This window comes from Corella eumyota, chromosome 7, assembly GCF_963082875.1.
Source record: "Corella eumyota chromosome 7, kaCorEumy4.1, whole genome shotgun sequence".
NCBI classification, from domain to species: Eukaryota; Metazoa; Chordata; class Ascidiacea; order Phlebobranchia; family Corellidae; genus Corella; species Corella eumyota.
Genome location: NC_137496.1, coordinates 27,025 through 43,173, shown reverse-complemented (window position 1 = coordinate 43,173; position 16,149 = coordinate 27,025). Strand labels below are relative to the sequence as shown.

Sequence of the window (16,149 nt, the reverse complement as noted above, 5' to 3'; positions counted from 1 at the left end):
AGATTGATATTGAACAGTTTTAACTTTACTATCTGACTATTTTTCAGTTTATTAGAAAACAAATTCTGTATTTTTTAAGATCTAGTAAATTTTAAATTAAAATTTGTTTTAAATTTTGGTAAATTAATGGGTTTTGTAAACTGGAGTTTTTTGATTGTGATTTTTATTTCTGTCGCTGCAAATAATTTGAACAACGATGATTTTCAGAACGAAGTAAATTTCGATAAAATCAAATGGATGAACAAAAACTTAAAAAGAAAACCTGTTGTTATGGGTGAGAGGAAATTATAAACATTTATTTAGCTATGTTTTTTTATTCTTACTTTTTAATTTCGAAAAAGATCATTTTTTAAAACTCATTTTTTTTAGTTCCAGGAGTTTTGGGAACTCAACTTGAGGCAAAGTTGGACAAACCGAGCGTGAAAGAAATATTTTGTGACAGGAAAAGTGATTGGTATTCAATCTGGTTGAACCTGGAGCAATTTGTTCCGCTTATTGTGGATTGCTGGGTCGATAATATAAGGTAACCGGTGCAGTCACTTAACTAACTAAACTTCTAATAATCACCAAGTTGAGCGTTTAAAAATTTGGCAAATTTAAAAACGCTAACGTTAGTCAATTAAAAATTGTTGGTACCTGTTATTAGCAGCGAGCAAAAAACTTTTAGACGCTTAATAAAATTCCGATAAATATTAGACGACCTTATTTTAGACGACCATATGATTATTAGACAACCTTATTTGCCAGTCTGGAAAGTAGGGCAGTTTTCGACGAGATCTCGTGTGTGCAAGCGTAAAAATATGCGTGACCGCGCGTGCACGCGTAGCAAAATTTTCGGTCTAGGCGTGCCTGCGTGATATATGTTAGCGTGTTTTAGGCGTCAGTACTGCGCGTGCATATTTTTTTAAGATACCAGGCGTGCCAAACGCTAATTCCATTTTTTTTAATGAAAAAAATCTCGTGCGTGCACGCTGCCCTACTTTCCAGACTGGCTTATTTGCACCAAACATTGAACACTGATATTCTTAAACTCGTTTTAAACTTTTTTGTGTATAGGATGATCTACAACAACAAAACCCGGCAAGTATCCAACAGTCCTGGGGTTCAAATCAGGGTCCCAAACTTTGGGTCAACTGAGCCTTTTGAATATTTAGATTTGGATAAATATGCTGCAGGTTTGTGGTTTAACCCAGTTAAGTTAAAAGTCCAGTTTGGTAGCAAAATAAACTTAATATTGTTGCAGGAAGCGCTTATTTTGCCCCGTTGGTGAAACATTTAACTCGGAGTTTGGGTTACAGACGAGAAGTCGATTTATTTGGAGCTCCTTTTGATTGGCGGCTTTCACCTTGTGAGTTAAATTGCTTTTAACTTTTAGTTTTTATTGGTTTGTTTTGAATGATTTACAAGTCTGCACTTCAAATAATGATGTTGTTTGTTTTTGAACTTCTTTATTAAACCACCAGTGTGGTGTAGTGGTTCTAACACACATGAGGTTGTGGGTTCGATCCCGACTGCTCCCATGTTGTAGCGCCTTTGAGAAAGGTGCTATAAACGGTATGAACTTCTGCTGAAAACACTTAATCAGCAAATCAGCATGAATAATCGGGCATTTATAATTTATATAATATCTCAAACTGTTAAAAGCAACTCGAGACTGGGTCGGGGTAACAAATGTTACTTTATGTTTAAGCTGTGAAGTCGACCTTCCCACATCGAGGATAAAGAAATATAAAAAAACAAATCGGCTTTTAGTGTTTTAAATAAAGCTTTGTTTGTTACGCAGACCAACATAATGAATTGTTCCAGAATTTGACAAAGTTAGTGGAGAACGCATACTACCAGAACAACAACAATAAAGTCGTGTTAATCGGCCACAGCATGGGAAATATGTTCATTTATTTCTTCCTAAAGATGCAAACTCAAGCATGGAAAGATAAATTTGTTGACTCTTTTGCTTCTGTGTGCGGACCATTCTTGGGCTCAGTTAAAGCAATCAAAGCTCTTACCTCAGGTGAGCTCCAATTTAAAGTGTTGTTGCCGTAACAACTTAAATTTTTAATCCTACAAATTATTAAACTAAATATTAACATTTCTGTTGAATACACTTTTATAGTTTTAAAATTTAAATCAAAGTTCCTTTTAAAATGTTATTTTGTTGCAACTTTTTAACTAAACAAAACCTCTCGTAAATCGATGTTTTTATTGGTCCGTGTTAATGTTTAACTTTAAGTGATATTTTCAAAACAAGTGTTTAAACACTTTATCCTCGTAGGTGAAACCGAGGGCCATGATTGGGCAGTTGACAAACTAAAACTTCGAACTGCCGTCCAATCATCACCAGCGTTTCCCTTTATGTTTCCACGACCTGATTTGTGGCCAAAAGACAAACAAACGGTGGTGGTAACCCTGGAACGAAATTACACAGTGTTCGATTACAAAGCCCTGTTCGACACGATCGGCTGTGATTGGTGTTACGAGTTGTGGAGGGATAATGGGATGGCGTTGGGGGACTTAAAAGCCCCTTCAGTTCCAGTTCACTGCATTTATTCTAGCCAAGTCCCAACTGTTGAGGTGAGATTTTGTTGGTGGTTGTTAAATGTTTGTCATTGTGACGACTTCCTATACCAAGAAACGTAATTTCCTCTCTTTACATTAGAGCTTTAATGCTTAGAACGCTATCATGTAAACATTTTAACCTACAACGACCAAACTCATAATCAAGCATGCTTCACTCATTTTCTCTTAATTATAAAACTCACAAACAGGGCAGAATAATATTGTAGGGGGCGGCCTGCATGTAACAATAATAAAACAAATAATTAATTAAATGTAGAGTTATATTTTTTAAAATTAAAGTTTTTGTATTAACAAGAATTTCATTTTCTATAAAATAATTATTGCATGTTTTTTTTTGCTTGTCATAGTCTTGGTTTTGTGCTTGTCATAGTCTTGGTTTTGTGCTTGTCATAGTCTTGGTTTTGTGCTTGTCATAGTCTTGGTTTTGTGCTTGTCATAGTCTTGGTTTTGTGCTTGTCATAGTCTTGGTTTTGTGCTTGTCATAGTCTTGGTTTTGTGCCTGTCATAGTCTTGGTTTTGTGCTTGTCATAGTCTTGGTTTTGTGCTTGTCATAGTCTTTGTTTTGTGCTAGTCTTGGTTTTGTGCTTGTCATAGTCTTTGTTTTGTGCTAGTTATTATCTTGGTTTTGTGCTTGTCATAGTCTTGGTTTTGTGCTTGTCATAGTCTTGGTTTTGTGCTTGTCATGGTCTTGGTTTTGTGCTTGTCATAGTCTTGGTTTTGTGCTTGTCATAGTCTTGGTTTTGTGCTTGTCATAGTCTTGGTTTTGTGCTTGTCATAGTCTTTGTTTTGTGCTAGTCATAGTCTTGGTTTTGTGCTTGTCATAGTCTTGGTTTTGTACCTGTCATAGTCTTGGTTTTGTGCCTGTCATAGTCTTGGTTTTGTGCTTGTCATAGTCTTGGTTTTGTGCTTGTCATAGTCTTGGTTTTGTGCTTGTCATAGTCTTGGTTTTATGCTTGTCATAGTCTTGGTTTTGTGCTTGTCATAGTCTTGGTTTTGTGCTTGTCATAGTCTTGGTTTTGTGCTTGTCATAGTCTTGGTTTTGTGCTTGTCATAGTCTTGGTTTTGTGCTTGTCGTAGTCTTGGTTTTGTGCTTGTCATAGTCTTGGTTTTGTGCTTGTCTTGGTTTTGTGCTTGTCATAGTCTTGGTTTTGTGCCTGTCATAGTCTTTGTTTTTGCCTGTCATAGTCTTGGTTTTGTGCCTGTCATAGTCTTGGTTTTGTTACCGTTATCATTTTGGTTTTGTGCTTGTCATAGTCTTGGTTTTGTGCTTGTCATAGCCTTGGTTTTGTGCTTGTCATAGTCTTTGTTTTGTGCTAGTTATTATCTTGGTTTTGTGCTTGTCATAGTCTTTGTTTTGTGCTTGTTTGTTATTGGAGAAAAATTAATTTTGTCTTTTTTAAACTTTAATAATTTTTGTTTTTTCAATTCTCTGCATTTTCATTCTTCAGCATGACAACAAATTAATAATTCATGACAACACAATCATAACAAACACTATTATCTTTCCCTGAAGATAAACATCCCACAAACTTTTTAACTTTTTATCTTACCTCCAGACTCTGATCTACGACAAAGATCTCTTTCCTGATTCTTCCCCCAGTTTGGTGGATGGAAGCGGGGATGGAACCGTTCCAGTGTGGAGTGCTTCCTACTGCCTCCAGTGGCAGGCTCAACAACAACAGCCTGTTCACCGGGTGGAGCTGCCGGGCAACACCCATGTTGCAATATTGGGCAACGAAACATTACATTATTATTTCGATGGAGTTTTAATAAGGTAGCAAAGATTTTTTTTCGCGACACTTTTGCACTTTTTTTCCTTCGGATATTTTTCTCATGGATTTTATTTTTTTCTAACTTAAAACTCCCAGCAAGTTGTTTTTACTTAAAGTTTAACTTTAAATTGTCGTAGGTTTATTATTGTATTAGGACGGTGGACTGTTTGTGTCTTGGTTTTTTTTTTATTTTTATTTCAACTTTTTCTTTGCTGAAAGTTAAAAGTTTTTGTAGGAACTAATGTTTTGTTTGAAACCTTACCTCATTTGTTTGCATCTTTAAAGTGTTGTTAAGATCCATAACCATTTGGACATTCCCAAGATAATTATAACAATTTATTGAAAACAATTTTAAACGTGTAGAAAAACAAATTTTGTCATTTTTTAGAAAAACTGAAATTCTTGTGACTCTCAGTGTTTCAGTGTTTTTAATAGTTTTAAACTTTTTATTTTTAACAAGATATTGGTTGTGTATATGCTTGCTAATTTACTTATTTTAATAATTGTTGAATAAATTATTGTCATTTAATTTTTTGGGAGGATTTTTACATTTAAATATTTTATTAAAATCTGTTTAATTGAGATGTTAATTTTAAAACCACAATTTTCCATTTTAACCCATTTTTCAACCTCTTCTCTTATGACATCATAACATCTTCTCTTATGACATCATAACCGCTTCTCTTATGACATCTTCTTTTTGTGTACTTTGTCCCGACCTGATGTCTTTAATGAAAAAAAGTTTTCTCACCACAGAATTTTTCCATTTATTTGAGAGAGCCTTCTTCTTTTTCTTGCTGCTCGACGATGCAGAACCTCTTTTTTTGTTTTGTTGAACACGAAATTTTCTCTCACATTCCTCCAACCAATCTTTGATCTCTCCTAAAATTTAAATATTTTTACTTCAGTTTAAAAATAAGATCGAATGTGGGTAAACCTGTCGTTCTCTGTGGTTCCGTAACCTTGTCGTAATGATTGACCATCGGTTGAATCATCCCAGTCATTTCGTCCATTAGTTCGTTAAACAAACCAATATCATCCGGATGTTCTTCCTCGTTATACAAGATCGTACAGGTCATTACGTCCCCCAATAAGGATTCGTATTGGTTTAAAAACTCGTAAAAGTTGGAGGTTTTTAGGAGCGCGTAGCAATAAACAGCTTTCTCTATGATACCTTTGCCTGCTTTTAGACTCCACTACAACAATAAAATATTTTTGACCAACTCTAAACTTTTGCTAATGTTTTGTGATCCTTACATGTTTACAAGTCGCACTCATCAACTCCGCCTCCTCCCACATCTTCCGCGCTAAATTTAAATCCGTCTCCTTCCGCGCTAAACTAAAATCCGCGTCCAGGATTTCGTTCAGGTCGCCCGGAGAGCCCGTTTCGAACCCGACGACTTGTTTGAAATCGGCGCCAGAATTGTCCCAAGTTGACGGGATGACGTGCTCCGAGCTCGGATCTGTAACCAAGTTTTGTACGTGATGTCATGTTGTCATGGCAACAAGTTAAACTAGCGCATCTTACCAGCGTTGATGTAGGCACAATGGGTTGGAAATTTTATTAAAAAACTTAAATTGATTTTCTTGGCCAGTTCTCCTAAACTTTCCTCGCCCGAGGTTTTAAAAAAGTGAATCTAAACGATGTAAATATAAAGTTAAATAACTTTCAAACTTATCTGAACGATGTAAATTTAAAGTTAAACAACTTTCAAACTTATCTGAACGATGTAAATATAAAGTTAAACAACTTTCAAACTTATCTGAACGATGTAAATTTAAAGTTAAACAACTTTCAAACTTATCTGAACGATGTAAATTTAAAGTTAAACAACTTTCAAACTTACCTGAACGATGTAAATTTAAAGTTAAACAACTTTCAATCTTATCTGAACGATGTAAATTTAAAGTTAAACAACTTTCAAACTTATCTGAACGATGTAAATTTAAAGTTAAACAACTTTCAAACTTATTTCTAACTTGTTTACTTTTATGTTCGGATGTTGCAGCTGAGTTTGCACGAAAACCATCCTCCAGTAAGAATAAATCGAGTCCAGGAGGAGTTGGCTGAAGAAATTGCTCCCACATCCGTGAAGTTGACTGAAAACTGTCAAGCTCCGGAGTGTGGAGGAGTATTGGAGGAGTCGACGGGAGGCGATGGATCTCCAAAGATGAGCGTGAGGAGAGGTCGGAAGGTTAATCAATGACCTTGAATAATTAAAATAATTAATTATTTAGAAACTAAGTTTTTTAACTGAAGATCTTACACTAACCTGTTCGCGTATTTCAAAGCTAAATCGGGTTTGCCAGCCAGAAGATAAATGAACGAGATTCGCTCGCTGATTCTTCCCAGTATTGATGACGTCACAATGACTGGATGGTCGGGCTCTTCGAATGTGGTCGTCTAGAGTTCGCGGGATTAAAAGAATTGTGGGTAAAACTAGAATTATCGACATTTTGTGAAAACTTTAATTAAGATGTGGCTTACGTTTAAGAAGTCCAAATAATGTTTGCAGACGGAGATCGCGGTGGAGAATTGTTTTTGTTGGATGCTGAGTTGAACATTTTGGTAAAATAGAAAACACCGTTGACAGGAATCGAGTTGTTGGGGGTAGGGATCTGCAGAGGAACAACTTTTAAACATATTGTTGGGGTTAGGGATCTGCAGAGGAACAACTTTTAAACATATTGTTGGGGTTAGGGATCTGCAGAGAAACAACTTTTAAACATATTGTTGTGGGTAGGGATCTGCAGAGGAACAACTTTTAAACATATTGTTGGGGATAGGGATCTGCAGAGGAACAACTTTTAAACATATTGTTGGGGATAGGGATCTGCAGAGGAACAACTTTTAAACATATTGTTGTGGGTAGGGATCTGCAGAGGAACAACTTTTAAACATATTGTTGGGGATAGGGATCTGCAGAGGAACAACTTTTAAACATATTGTTGGGGATAGGGATCTGCAGAGGAACAACTTTTAAACATATTGTTGGGGATAGGGATCTGCAGAGGAACAACTTTTAAACATATTGTTGGGGGTGGGATCTGCAGAGATACAACTAGGTTTACATCACAGGGTCCTGAGTTTAATCCCCACTGCTTACAAGTCTGAAAATATATTAAACTTAAAACTTACTCGCCACAGACGACAATATCGCACTTTCGAGTTGGAGGAATTCCTCAACCTTAACTTGAGCTGAGTTTGTTTGGAATTTGCAAGCTGAACATTTTTCACCCAATTCGCATTCCTCCATTTTTGAAATTAGAAAAAGGTAAATTTTGTTTTTGTTTTGTAATTGGTAATTATGACGTCATATAAATGGGTAGTTTATTTAAATTTTAACAAAGTCACGTGATCCAAGCTTAAGACATTTTATTTATGACGTCATTGTGTGTAAATAACGTAACAATAAACTAATCAAAATCTAGATTTGAAAATTGCAAAAAAATAATTAAATATCGGTAATTAGTAAATTCTTTAATTGGAATTCTTATTCGCATAAGTCAGCGATTCTAAAATTTTACGCAATTCTGAATCATAATCATGTCTTGTGACGTCATAATAATTCTGAATCATAATAATGCACTGTGACGTCATAATAATTCTGAATCATAATAGTGTCTTGTGACGTCATAACCAAACATGCGCAGTTATCATTTTTGGAAATGTTTTCATATTTGGAACCTAATTTATTGACTAATTGTTGTTAAAAACCTTAAAAGAAAATATTAAATTATTTTGCTGCATTGTGAACAACCGGACAATAACCAGATTACAGCTGAATGACCGGAAGGAGTGGATTAAAATGAACAGGTCAGCGCCTGTTTGCTTCATTTCAAAAATATTGAAGGATGGTTTGCGTGCTTAACGGAACAATTTTGTTCGTGGTACTTTTACAGTTTTTGGTGAGTTGCAGAATATGATAAGTTTTAGATGTTTTTTTGTGTAGCCTAGTAAAAATTTAGAAGTTTTTTTTGTGTAGCCTAGTAAAAATTTAGAAAACTCTTTAATTTTAACAATTTTTTTAGCACGTTACAAGCGCTGTTTGTTCTTTCAAACCGAAAGTCTTCGCGATTTTGCGAGAATTCCGCGATCATGAAACTTTTTTCATCGATTCAAATACCGGAAATGACGCGTGGTCCGGGACGAGTTCAATTGACAACGGCTCAGGTAATGGACCTTTCAAGACATTCACTAAAGCCATGGTCAACATCAGACAACATCGGTCTTTGTCAAAAGTTGTTCTCTACGTAAGAAGCGGAGTTTATGAAATTTCCGACGAAGTAAAACTGGGGTCAAAGGTAGGTTGACGTGGTTAGGGTCAAAGGTATGTTGACGTATTTGGGGTCAAAGGTAGGTTGACGTGGTTAGGGTCAAAGGTAGGTTGACGTAGTTAGGGTCAAAGGTAGGTTGAAGTATTTGGGGTCAAAGGTGGTTTGACGTAGTTAGGGTCAAAGTTATGTTGACGTAGTTGGGGTCAAAGGTAGGTTGACGTGGTTAGGGTCAAAAGTAGGTTGACGTAGTTAGGGTCAAAGGTATGTTGACGTAGTTAGGGTCAAAGGTGGGTTGACGTAGTTGGGGTCAAAGGTAGGTTGACGTAGTTGGGGTCAAAGGTAGGTTGACGTAGTTAAGGCCAAAGGTAGGTTGACGTGGTTAGGGTCAAAGGTGGGTTGACGTAGTTGGGGTCAAAGGTAGGTTGACGTAGTTGGGGTCAAAGGTAGGTTGACGTAGTTGGGGTCAAAGGTAGGTTGACGTAGTTGGGGTCAAAGGTAGGTTGACGTAGTTGGGGTCAAAAGTAGGTTGACGTAGTTGGGGTCAAAGGTGGGTTGACGTAGTTGGGGTCAAAGGTAGGTTGACGTAGTTGGGGTCAAAGGTAGGTTGACGTGGTTAGGGTCAAAGGTAGGTTGACGTAGTTGGGGTCAAAGGTGGGTTGACGTGGTTAGGGTCAAAGGTAGGTTAACGTAGTTGGGTTCAAAGGTAGGTTGACGTAGTTGGGGTCAAAGGTAGGTTGACGAAGTTGGGGTCAAAGGTAAGTTGACGTAGTTGGGGTCAAAGGTGGGTTGACGTAGTTGGGGTCAAAGGTAGGTTGACGTAGTTGGGGTCAAAGGTAGGTTGACGTGGTTAGGGTCAAAGGTAGGTTGACGTGGTTAGGGTCAAAAGTAGAATGACGTATTTGGGGTCAAAGTTATGTTGACGTAGTTGGGGTCAAAGGTGGGTTGACGTAGTTAGGGTCAAAGGTAGGTTGACGTAGTTGGGCTCAAAGGTAGGCTGACGTAGTTGGAGTCAAAGGTAGGTTGACGTAGTTGGGGTCAAAGGTGGGTTGACGTAGTTGGGGTCAAAGGTAGGTTGACGTAGTTAGGGTCAAAGGTATGTTGACGTGGTTAGGGTCAAAGGTAGGTTGACGTGGTTAGGGTCAAAGGTAGGTTGACGTAGTTGGGGTCAAAGGTAGGTTGACGTAGTTAGGGTCAAAGGTGGGTTGACGTAGTTGGGACAAAGGTAGGTTGACGTGGTTAGGGTCAAAGGTAGGTTGACGTAGTTAGGGTCAACAACCGGATTGACGTAGTTGGGGTCAAAGGTAGGTTGACGTGGTTAGGGTCAAAGGTGGGTTGACGTAGTTGGGGTCAAAGGTAGGTTGACGTAGTTGGGGTCAAAGGTAGGTTGACGTAGGTCAAAGGTGGTTTGACGTAGTTGGGGTCAAAGGTAGGTTGACGTAGTTGGGGTCAAAGGTAGGTTGACGTGGTTAGAGTCAAAGGTAGGTTGACGTGGTTGGGGTCAAAGGTAGGTTGACGTAGTTGGGGTCAAAGGTAGGTTAACGTGGTTAGGGTCAAAGGTAGGTTAACGTGGTTAGGGTCAAAGGTGGGTTGACGTAGGTCAAATGTGGGTTGACGTAGTTGGGGTCAAAGGTATGTTGACGTAGTTGGGGTACAGCGGGCATTGGGGTTTGCATTTTTAACCAATTTTTATTTATTTGCCAGCACTCAGGAATCTCAATTGTGGGTTACCCTAAAGACCCAACCCGACCCATCATTAGTGGGGGTAAAAAAATTACACGGGCTAACTTTTCACCCTACCATCAAGTTGGGGAAAACACCATTTATGCAACTAACTACGACGGGACCTGCACTCAACATGCTTATCTGGGGACAAGTCGTTTGTTCAGGGCAAGGTAGTTTATCCTCATTTGGGGAGAATTAATTTTCACCCCTACTAATGTTACCCCTTCCTTAAATAGAAAACCAAACCTAAAGAAATGGACAGGTCGGAACTTGAGCGGAGAAGGAGGATATCTGACAATGGAGGATCTCTTGCTTCCGACTCCACAGTGTGATATACTCGGAAGTGGAGGATTTAAGCAGGTGAGAGGTTCCAACTGTTGCCAATCTGTTTCGTCACACCTTAACTCTTACACGAACTTTTTTATTGCTATTTGTAAAAGTATTGGGTTACAACTTCTATTAAGTCACAAAATAGTTACAACTGTACCCTTACAGCGACATTGTCCTGAGCAGAACAAGAACGGGTTCCGGTACAAGAGTGGTGACGTCAACCCATTCTGGCACCGACTTCGTGAGGTCGACATTTTAGTGTTCCAGGCCTGGGTGGCTGAACGGGGGCCTGTGGGTGAAGTCATTGAAGCGAATAACACTGTTTTGTTTCAGTCCCCTCGTAGATACCCAATTGGTCGACACCCCCGACCTTCAGGCTGGAGATATATCGTCGAGAATGTGTTTGAAGGTCATCACAAATTAAACATTTTGCGCTAATTTTTAATCTTGAATTTTAAATTTTAAATCGTATTAGAACTGGATGCTGTTGGTGAGTTTTATTGCGATGCGGACAACAAGATCTTCCTCTTTATTCCACCTTCGGACTCCCAGCTGAACGACGATGTTATCCTCGGCAAAACCGAAACTCTATTTTCATGTAAGTTGTTTTAAATGTGGTTTTGTACAAATTGTTAAGAAGTTGTTGTTGCAGTGCACAAAGCCAGAGATGTTCAATTCATTAACCTGGAGTTCAGACACACCCACGACTCCTACTTCTCAGGCTACAACAACAAACCAGCAGCAATCAACATTGAGTTGTGCGACGGAGTAAACATCAATAACTGTGCTTTTACTAATCTTGGTTACACTGGAATCTATGTCCAATCTTCGGTTCATTTAAACGTAAGTTTCTTTTACTAAATAAGCTAATTAACTAATTATTAAAATTTAAAATTTCTTTTGTATGAAAATTTAAACTTAATACATTTTCTAGTTTGAATACAACGCGTTTACTGACATTGGTAATATTGCAATCGCAGTCGATTATGACAATAAACAAAAGCCTCAAACGAGAGATGTTATGATAAACAGAAGCACCTTTGATGGCTGTGGAGTAATTCACATGCTTCAGGTAAGTTCAATGTTTTATTTTACATTCTCGGGTTTATTATTTCTTGATTTATTGTTGCAGCCTTGCTGTGTCCATGTTAAAGGCATGAGGAACATTGTGGTGCAGAACAACGATGTATCCAACACTCCCTACGCTGGAATAAGGGTAAGAAATTATTATTAGGAGAAAAATAATGCTACAGCATCCCATCTGTAAGAATCGAACACAGGACCTTAGGTCTTACTCAAGGATGCTACAGCATGCCATCTGTGAGAATCAAACCTAGAACCTTAGGTCTAACATGCTTGTAATGGAAATCTGGGATTTTAAGTTTTAGCTACAAGCCAGCAGTAAGAATCGAACACAAACCCTTATTTTTTAGTAAAACTAAACAAATTTGTTTAGGTTGGTTGGCAGCCAGTATTTACAGCCGACTACATGCCGGAAGGGGAATATGTTTTCAAAATCACCCAAAACAACATCCATGATTACGGGAGGGGAATCCTCAATGATTTTGCCGGAGTTTACCTTTCATCGAGCATCCGAGATTGTGGGAAGACAAAGGTAGTAATTATAAAACCTACATTAAAACAGGGTTGGCAATATTGTGACATAGTCAGGTTCTGTGGTTACCTTATAACAACCTTATTCAACTTATTCAAGTAGAATAAAAAAACACAAAGATTATTGAATATACATTTAACACACAAGGAATCTAGTCCAAAAAATCCCCGCATAAAAATTAACACAACTCGTACACAATAAAGATCACAGTAAGTGAAAACGAGTTTCCAAAATTCTCATTATTATTACAGTAAGTGAAAACAAGTTTCCAATATTCTCATTATTATTATTATAACACATCACAAGATTCGGTTGCATCGTTTACATTTGTCCCCTTCAATGCTATAGTACCACAGTCGGTTACGATTTACAATCATTGGCTTGTAGTGTGGCGATAAGAGAATGCGACATACTACGTCATTTAGGCGGTTTATGACGATATAAGGACCACGCCATGGCGAAGATAACTTCGGAGAAATGCCCTTTTTACGGTGAGGGCAATGTAATACTTTATCGCCTTCCTTTAAGGGGTTACTTAACGTTGTTCTGTCGTAATAACGTTTTATTCTTACTCCAGAAAAGTTTTTTTTTGCAGGCATGTAACCAGTTCTCTTATGTACCGCCGTTTCGTACGTCATTAAAATAAAGGGCAAAACCCAATAGCGTTGGTGCAGCTACATGACCGATTGGGCTTTTTAGTGCGATCCAAACGTTCTACAACACCAGCGGCCGGTGGCCTACAAACTTTAAGCCTTGGTTGGTTAAAATTTCTGATAAGACCGCAAAGGACCGATGATACGGTCTCTGCTTTTGGTTTGCGACCGGATAGGCTTCGGACCTTTAAGTAATCCATAATAATGATAATGTATTTATCTATAGTTTCATTGGAGACTTTGTTTTTTTATCATCTTCAAGTATCATCGAATCCAGGTCTTAATGACGAAATATCTTTGCCAATTTAGGCATTCGGTGTGTTCTGCTTTGCAAGTTAAAACTTGTTCCTAAATCAACATCGTTGACTTGTTCCTCGAATCCAACGCAGAAAGCAGTGACTTTTATTTCACAAACATAAAAATGTTTTAGTGCTCTTACAATGACGAGAAGTTTCTTTCTGGTTGTGCAATAATTTAATTCTGCTTTAGTAAATGTCTTGACAAAATATTCGATTACGGCTTTTGTCCTGTCTTCCATGATTCGGCTTTAAAGAGCTCTTATGCCATTGTTACTCGCATCAGCATCGATTATAAAATCGCCATTTTTGAAGGCAAACTGCATCTAATTTATACAATGAAGCCGCATCTGATTTATACAATGAAGCCGAGATTTTTTTTGAGATAAAATGCCCTAAGTACTCCACCTTGCGGTAAAACAATTTGCATTTTTCGAGTTTAAAAGTAAATTTGCTGAAGACGATTACAAACTTGTATAAGGTTTTTAGACAGATGTTAAAACGATGATTCATGGACCATCGTTATCCAGGTGAACCAAACATGTACAAGTAGGCAAACCACCTAGAACATGGTCCATAAGTCGTTCAAACGCGCGAGAGCTACCACATAGCATCACATTAAATTTAAATAAACGTTTGCCGATTGAAAACGCAGTTTTTTCCTGTCTTTTGGATTTACTAAAACTTGCCAATATTCAGCTTTTACGTTCAGAGTAGCAAACAAAGATGAGCCACTCACAGAATCCAAGATTGTGTCTCTTTTGTTACGTAATTCAATTTTCGGTAGTCGACGCAAAATCGTGTAGTTTCGTCTTTCTAACTTTAACCACAGCAGAACACCATGCACTATGGCGTATAACATTTTCTTTAGTAATTTACCTCTTTTGCTTTCATGGCAATCTACCCGTATTAATATTATGGTCCTGTTACTTCGTTACTTGATTTTGAGCTATAATATATTTCTTTACCAGATTTTTCATTTTTTGAGCGTTTTTTTAATAGCCTAGTTTTTATGTAAATTATTATTTTTTGCCAATCTATCATTATCTCAAAATATGCCTTCATTTTTACTGCGATTAAATTTGAACCAGCACAATTACTTGAAACCTAATTTAGTTTTATTCCCTTAATATTGTTGTTCTAGTTCAACTTTCCAAGCAAGTTGTAATGCGTCATCCGCAGTTGTTGGGTTCTGTCAATTTCCCAGTTAATCTTAACTAAACATTTGGTCAATGATTCAATTTTTCTGGGTCCATGTAAACTCCACATTTGCATCCCCAGCCACAAAAATTAACTTTCATTTTCTTGTCACACTCTTGTATGCAGGAAGAAGTCGGTCAGTATCTTTTCAAATTTTTGTTTAATAGCTGGAAACGACACTTTTAAGCCGCAGGTAGATTTGTCACAACACTTAAAGCTCGCTCGTTTAGCTGCTAACACCTGGTATTGTTTGACCATCTTATACTTAGCAGCAAGCTTAAACTTTGTGATGTAATCTTCCCATGTAGAACAACATTTTCTGTGAAACACCATTGAGACTGGGTGAAAATTTGGCGTAGTATAACCCATGTAAAAAATAACCTTTACTTACAATTTCTAGGACCTTTCAAGATGCCATATTCATGCCCTAATAGAAAGAAACACAATCCATAACTCGCTGGCTTACCAATACGGCGCTCTGGGTGTTTACGGGGATACTGCTGTTTCTTCTTTAACAGGTTTGTTCTTTACTTTTTGCCATATAGCTGTTAGACCTATGCTATTTTGCTATAACCCTTAAGGTTCCGGGTTCTAACCTGTCTTTTGTGTTGCAGTGCGAGACAACTGGTTGTTCAACTTGACCGATTGCGCGGTGAACTTTCACTGTGGATTAAACAACAGGGCTTGTAACAACATGATTGACCACATCAACCCACACCGAGTGTTTGGGACTTGTAACTCGGGTGTGGGGGGAAGCGGGGGAACCCCCACTCAGGTAATAGTTTTGTTTGATTTACTCTCATCGGTAAAGCTTTTTGTTGTAAGATTCCGGATGTTTAACTTGTATTTTGTTCATGGTTAGAGTGCAAACTTTTCGAACAACGTCATTTATGTCGAGAATCCGAGCGCTCATTTGTTTAGAAAAGGAGATATCTGGGTCGACAACATTCCGACGGTGGATTACAACATTTACTACTTTGAGCCAAACATTGGCCTTCAATTGGACGACTTTTGGCCCAAGTATTTATCGTTGGAGAACTGGAGAAAGGCGACCGGAAATGACGTAAACTCCTTGATTTCAAACCCGAGGTTTGCAAGTTTAAAGAACTCAGTATACCGACTTAACAGCAAGAACTCTCCGGCGTTCGCGCTCGGAATTAAAAGTGTCGACCTTACTGACGTTCTGCGCAAAAGTGGATCGTGTTAAAACTTTCTTCACAGACGATTCGTAGCCTCAACTATTTACTCAACGCGATTAAACTTTTATATCCATGTTTAGTGTTTCCTTACTGGAAAATTTAAAGCATTTTGTTTCATAAGTTTTGTGCAAATATTGTAATTATCGTCAGATTGTTCCAACCATTTTTCAAGTTTGTGCTGTAACTGTAGTGCCTTTCAGTATATTTAACTGTAAAAAACAATAAGGAAACTTGAATTATAATTAATTTTTAACTTTCTCCACACTTAAACTTTTAATAAATGTCAAACACTTTGGGTCCATTTTTACAGTTTATTGTTTTAGCAACCTTAAAGTTGGGATGTTTTAAACAAAAAGAAGTTAGAATAAAAAGAAACCTGGTTGAAAATTACATTTCTAAACTTAATAGACGATTCCACTAGTGAGTTCACCGAACTTTTGGGCAGCTTTATTAATCCTTACACGTCAGCAAAATTAATAATTTATTTACAAACGAAATAAAAGTACA

The 16,149-nt window shown here is 37.6% G+C and overlaps 3 protein-coding genes across 4 annotated transcripts; 2 read left to right on the top strand and 1 right to left on the bottom strand.

The window, feature by feature from the left end:
• Positions 1-56: 56 nt before the first annotated feature.
• LOC145759269 (lysosomal phospholipase A and acyltransferase-like) lies at positions 57-4,826 on the top strand. Its single transcript, XM_082573052.1, has 7 exons — positions 57-274; positions 370-523; positions 1,057-1,175; positions 1,244-1,348; positions 1,784-2,011; positions 2,273-2,571; positions 4,134-4,826. The coding sequence occupies exons 1-7, from the start codon at positions 127-129 to the stop codon at positions 4,353-4,355; spliced, it is 1,275 nt and encodes a 424-aa protein (XP_082429178.1). The 5' UTR covers positions 57-126; the 3' UTR covers positions 4,356-4,826.
• A 184-nt stretch (positions 4,827-5,010) lies between these two features.
• LOC145759522 (spermatogenesis-associated protein 16-like) lies at positions 5,011-7,606 on the bottom strand. The gene is made up of 8 exons (XM_082573361.1): positions 7,489-7,606; positions 6,838-6,968; positions 6,623-6,753; positions 6,436-6,557; positions 6,197-6,280; positions 5,607-5,812; positions 5,287-5,545; positions 5,011-5,231 (listed from the first exon to the last, which is right to left on the bottom strand). The coding sequence occupies exons 1-8, from the start codon at positions 7,604-7,606 to the stop codon at positions 5,011-5,013; spliced, it is 1,272 nt and encodes a 423-aa protein (XP_082429487.1).
• LOC145759526 (uncharacterized) lies at positions 7,354-15,933 on the top strand. Of its 2 annotated transcripts, XM_082573366.1 has the most exons (14): positions 7,354-7,624; positions 8,125-8,258; positions 8,382-8,654; positions 10,329-10,519; positions 10,586-10,709; positions 10,845-11,088; positions 11,155-11,277; positions 11,332-11,522; positions 11,614-11,751; positions 11,812-11,895; positions 12,136-12,294; positions 14,844-14,961; positions 15,058-15,218; positions 15,306-15,933. In XM_082573366.1, the coding sequence occupies exons 2-14, from the start codon at positions 8,205-8,207 to the stop codon at positions 15,648-15,650; spliced, it is 2,205 nt and encodes a 734-aa protein (XP_082429492.1). In that variant the 5' UTR covers positions 7,354-7,624; positions 8,125-8,204; the 3' UTR covers positions 15,651-15,933. The 2 variants fall into 2 exon arrangements, with proteins under 2 accessions (XP_082429492.1, XP_082429493.1); XM_082573367.1 differs by lacking the exon at positions 7,354-7,624 and having other exon boundaries at positions 8,046-8,258; positions 8,382-8,523.
• Positions 15,934-16,149: the final 216 nt, after the last annotated feature.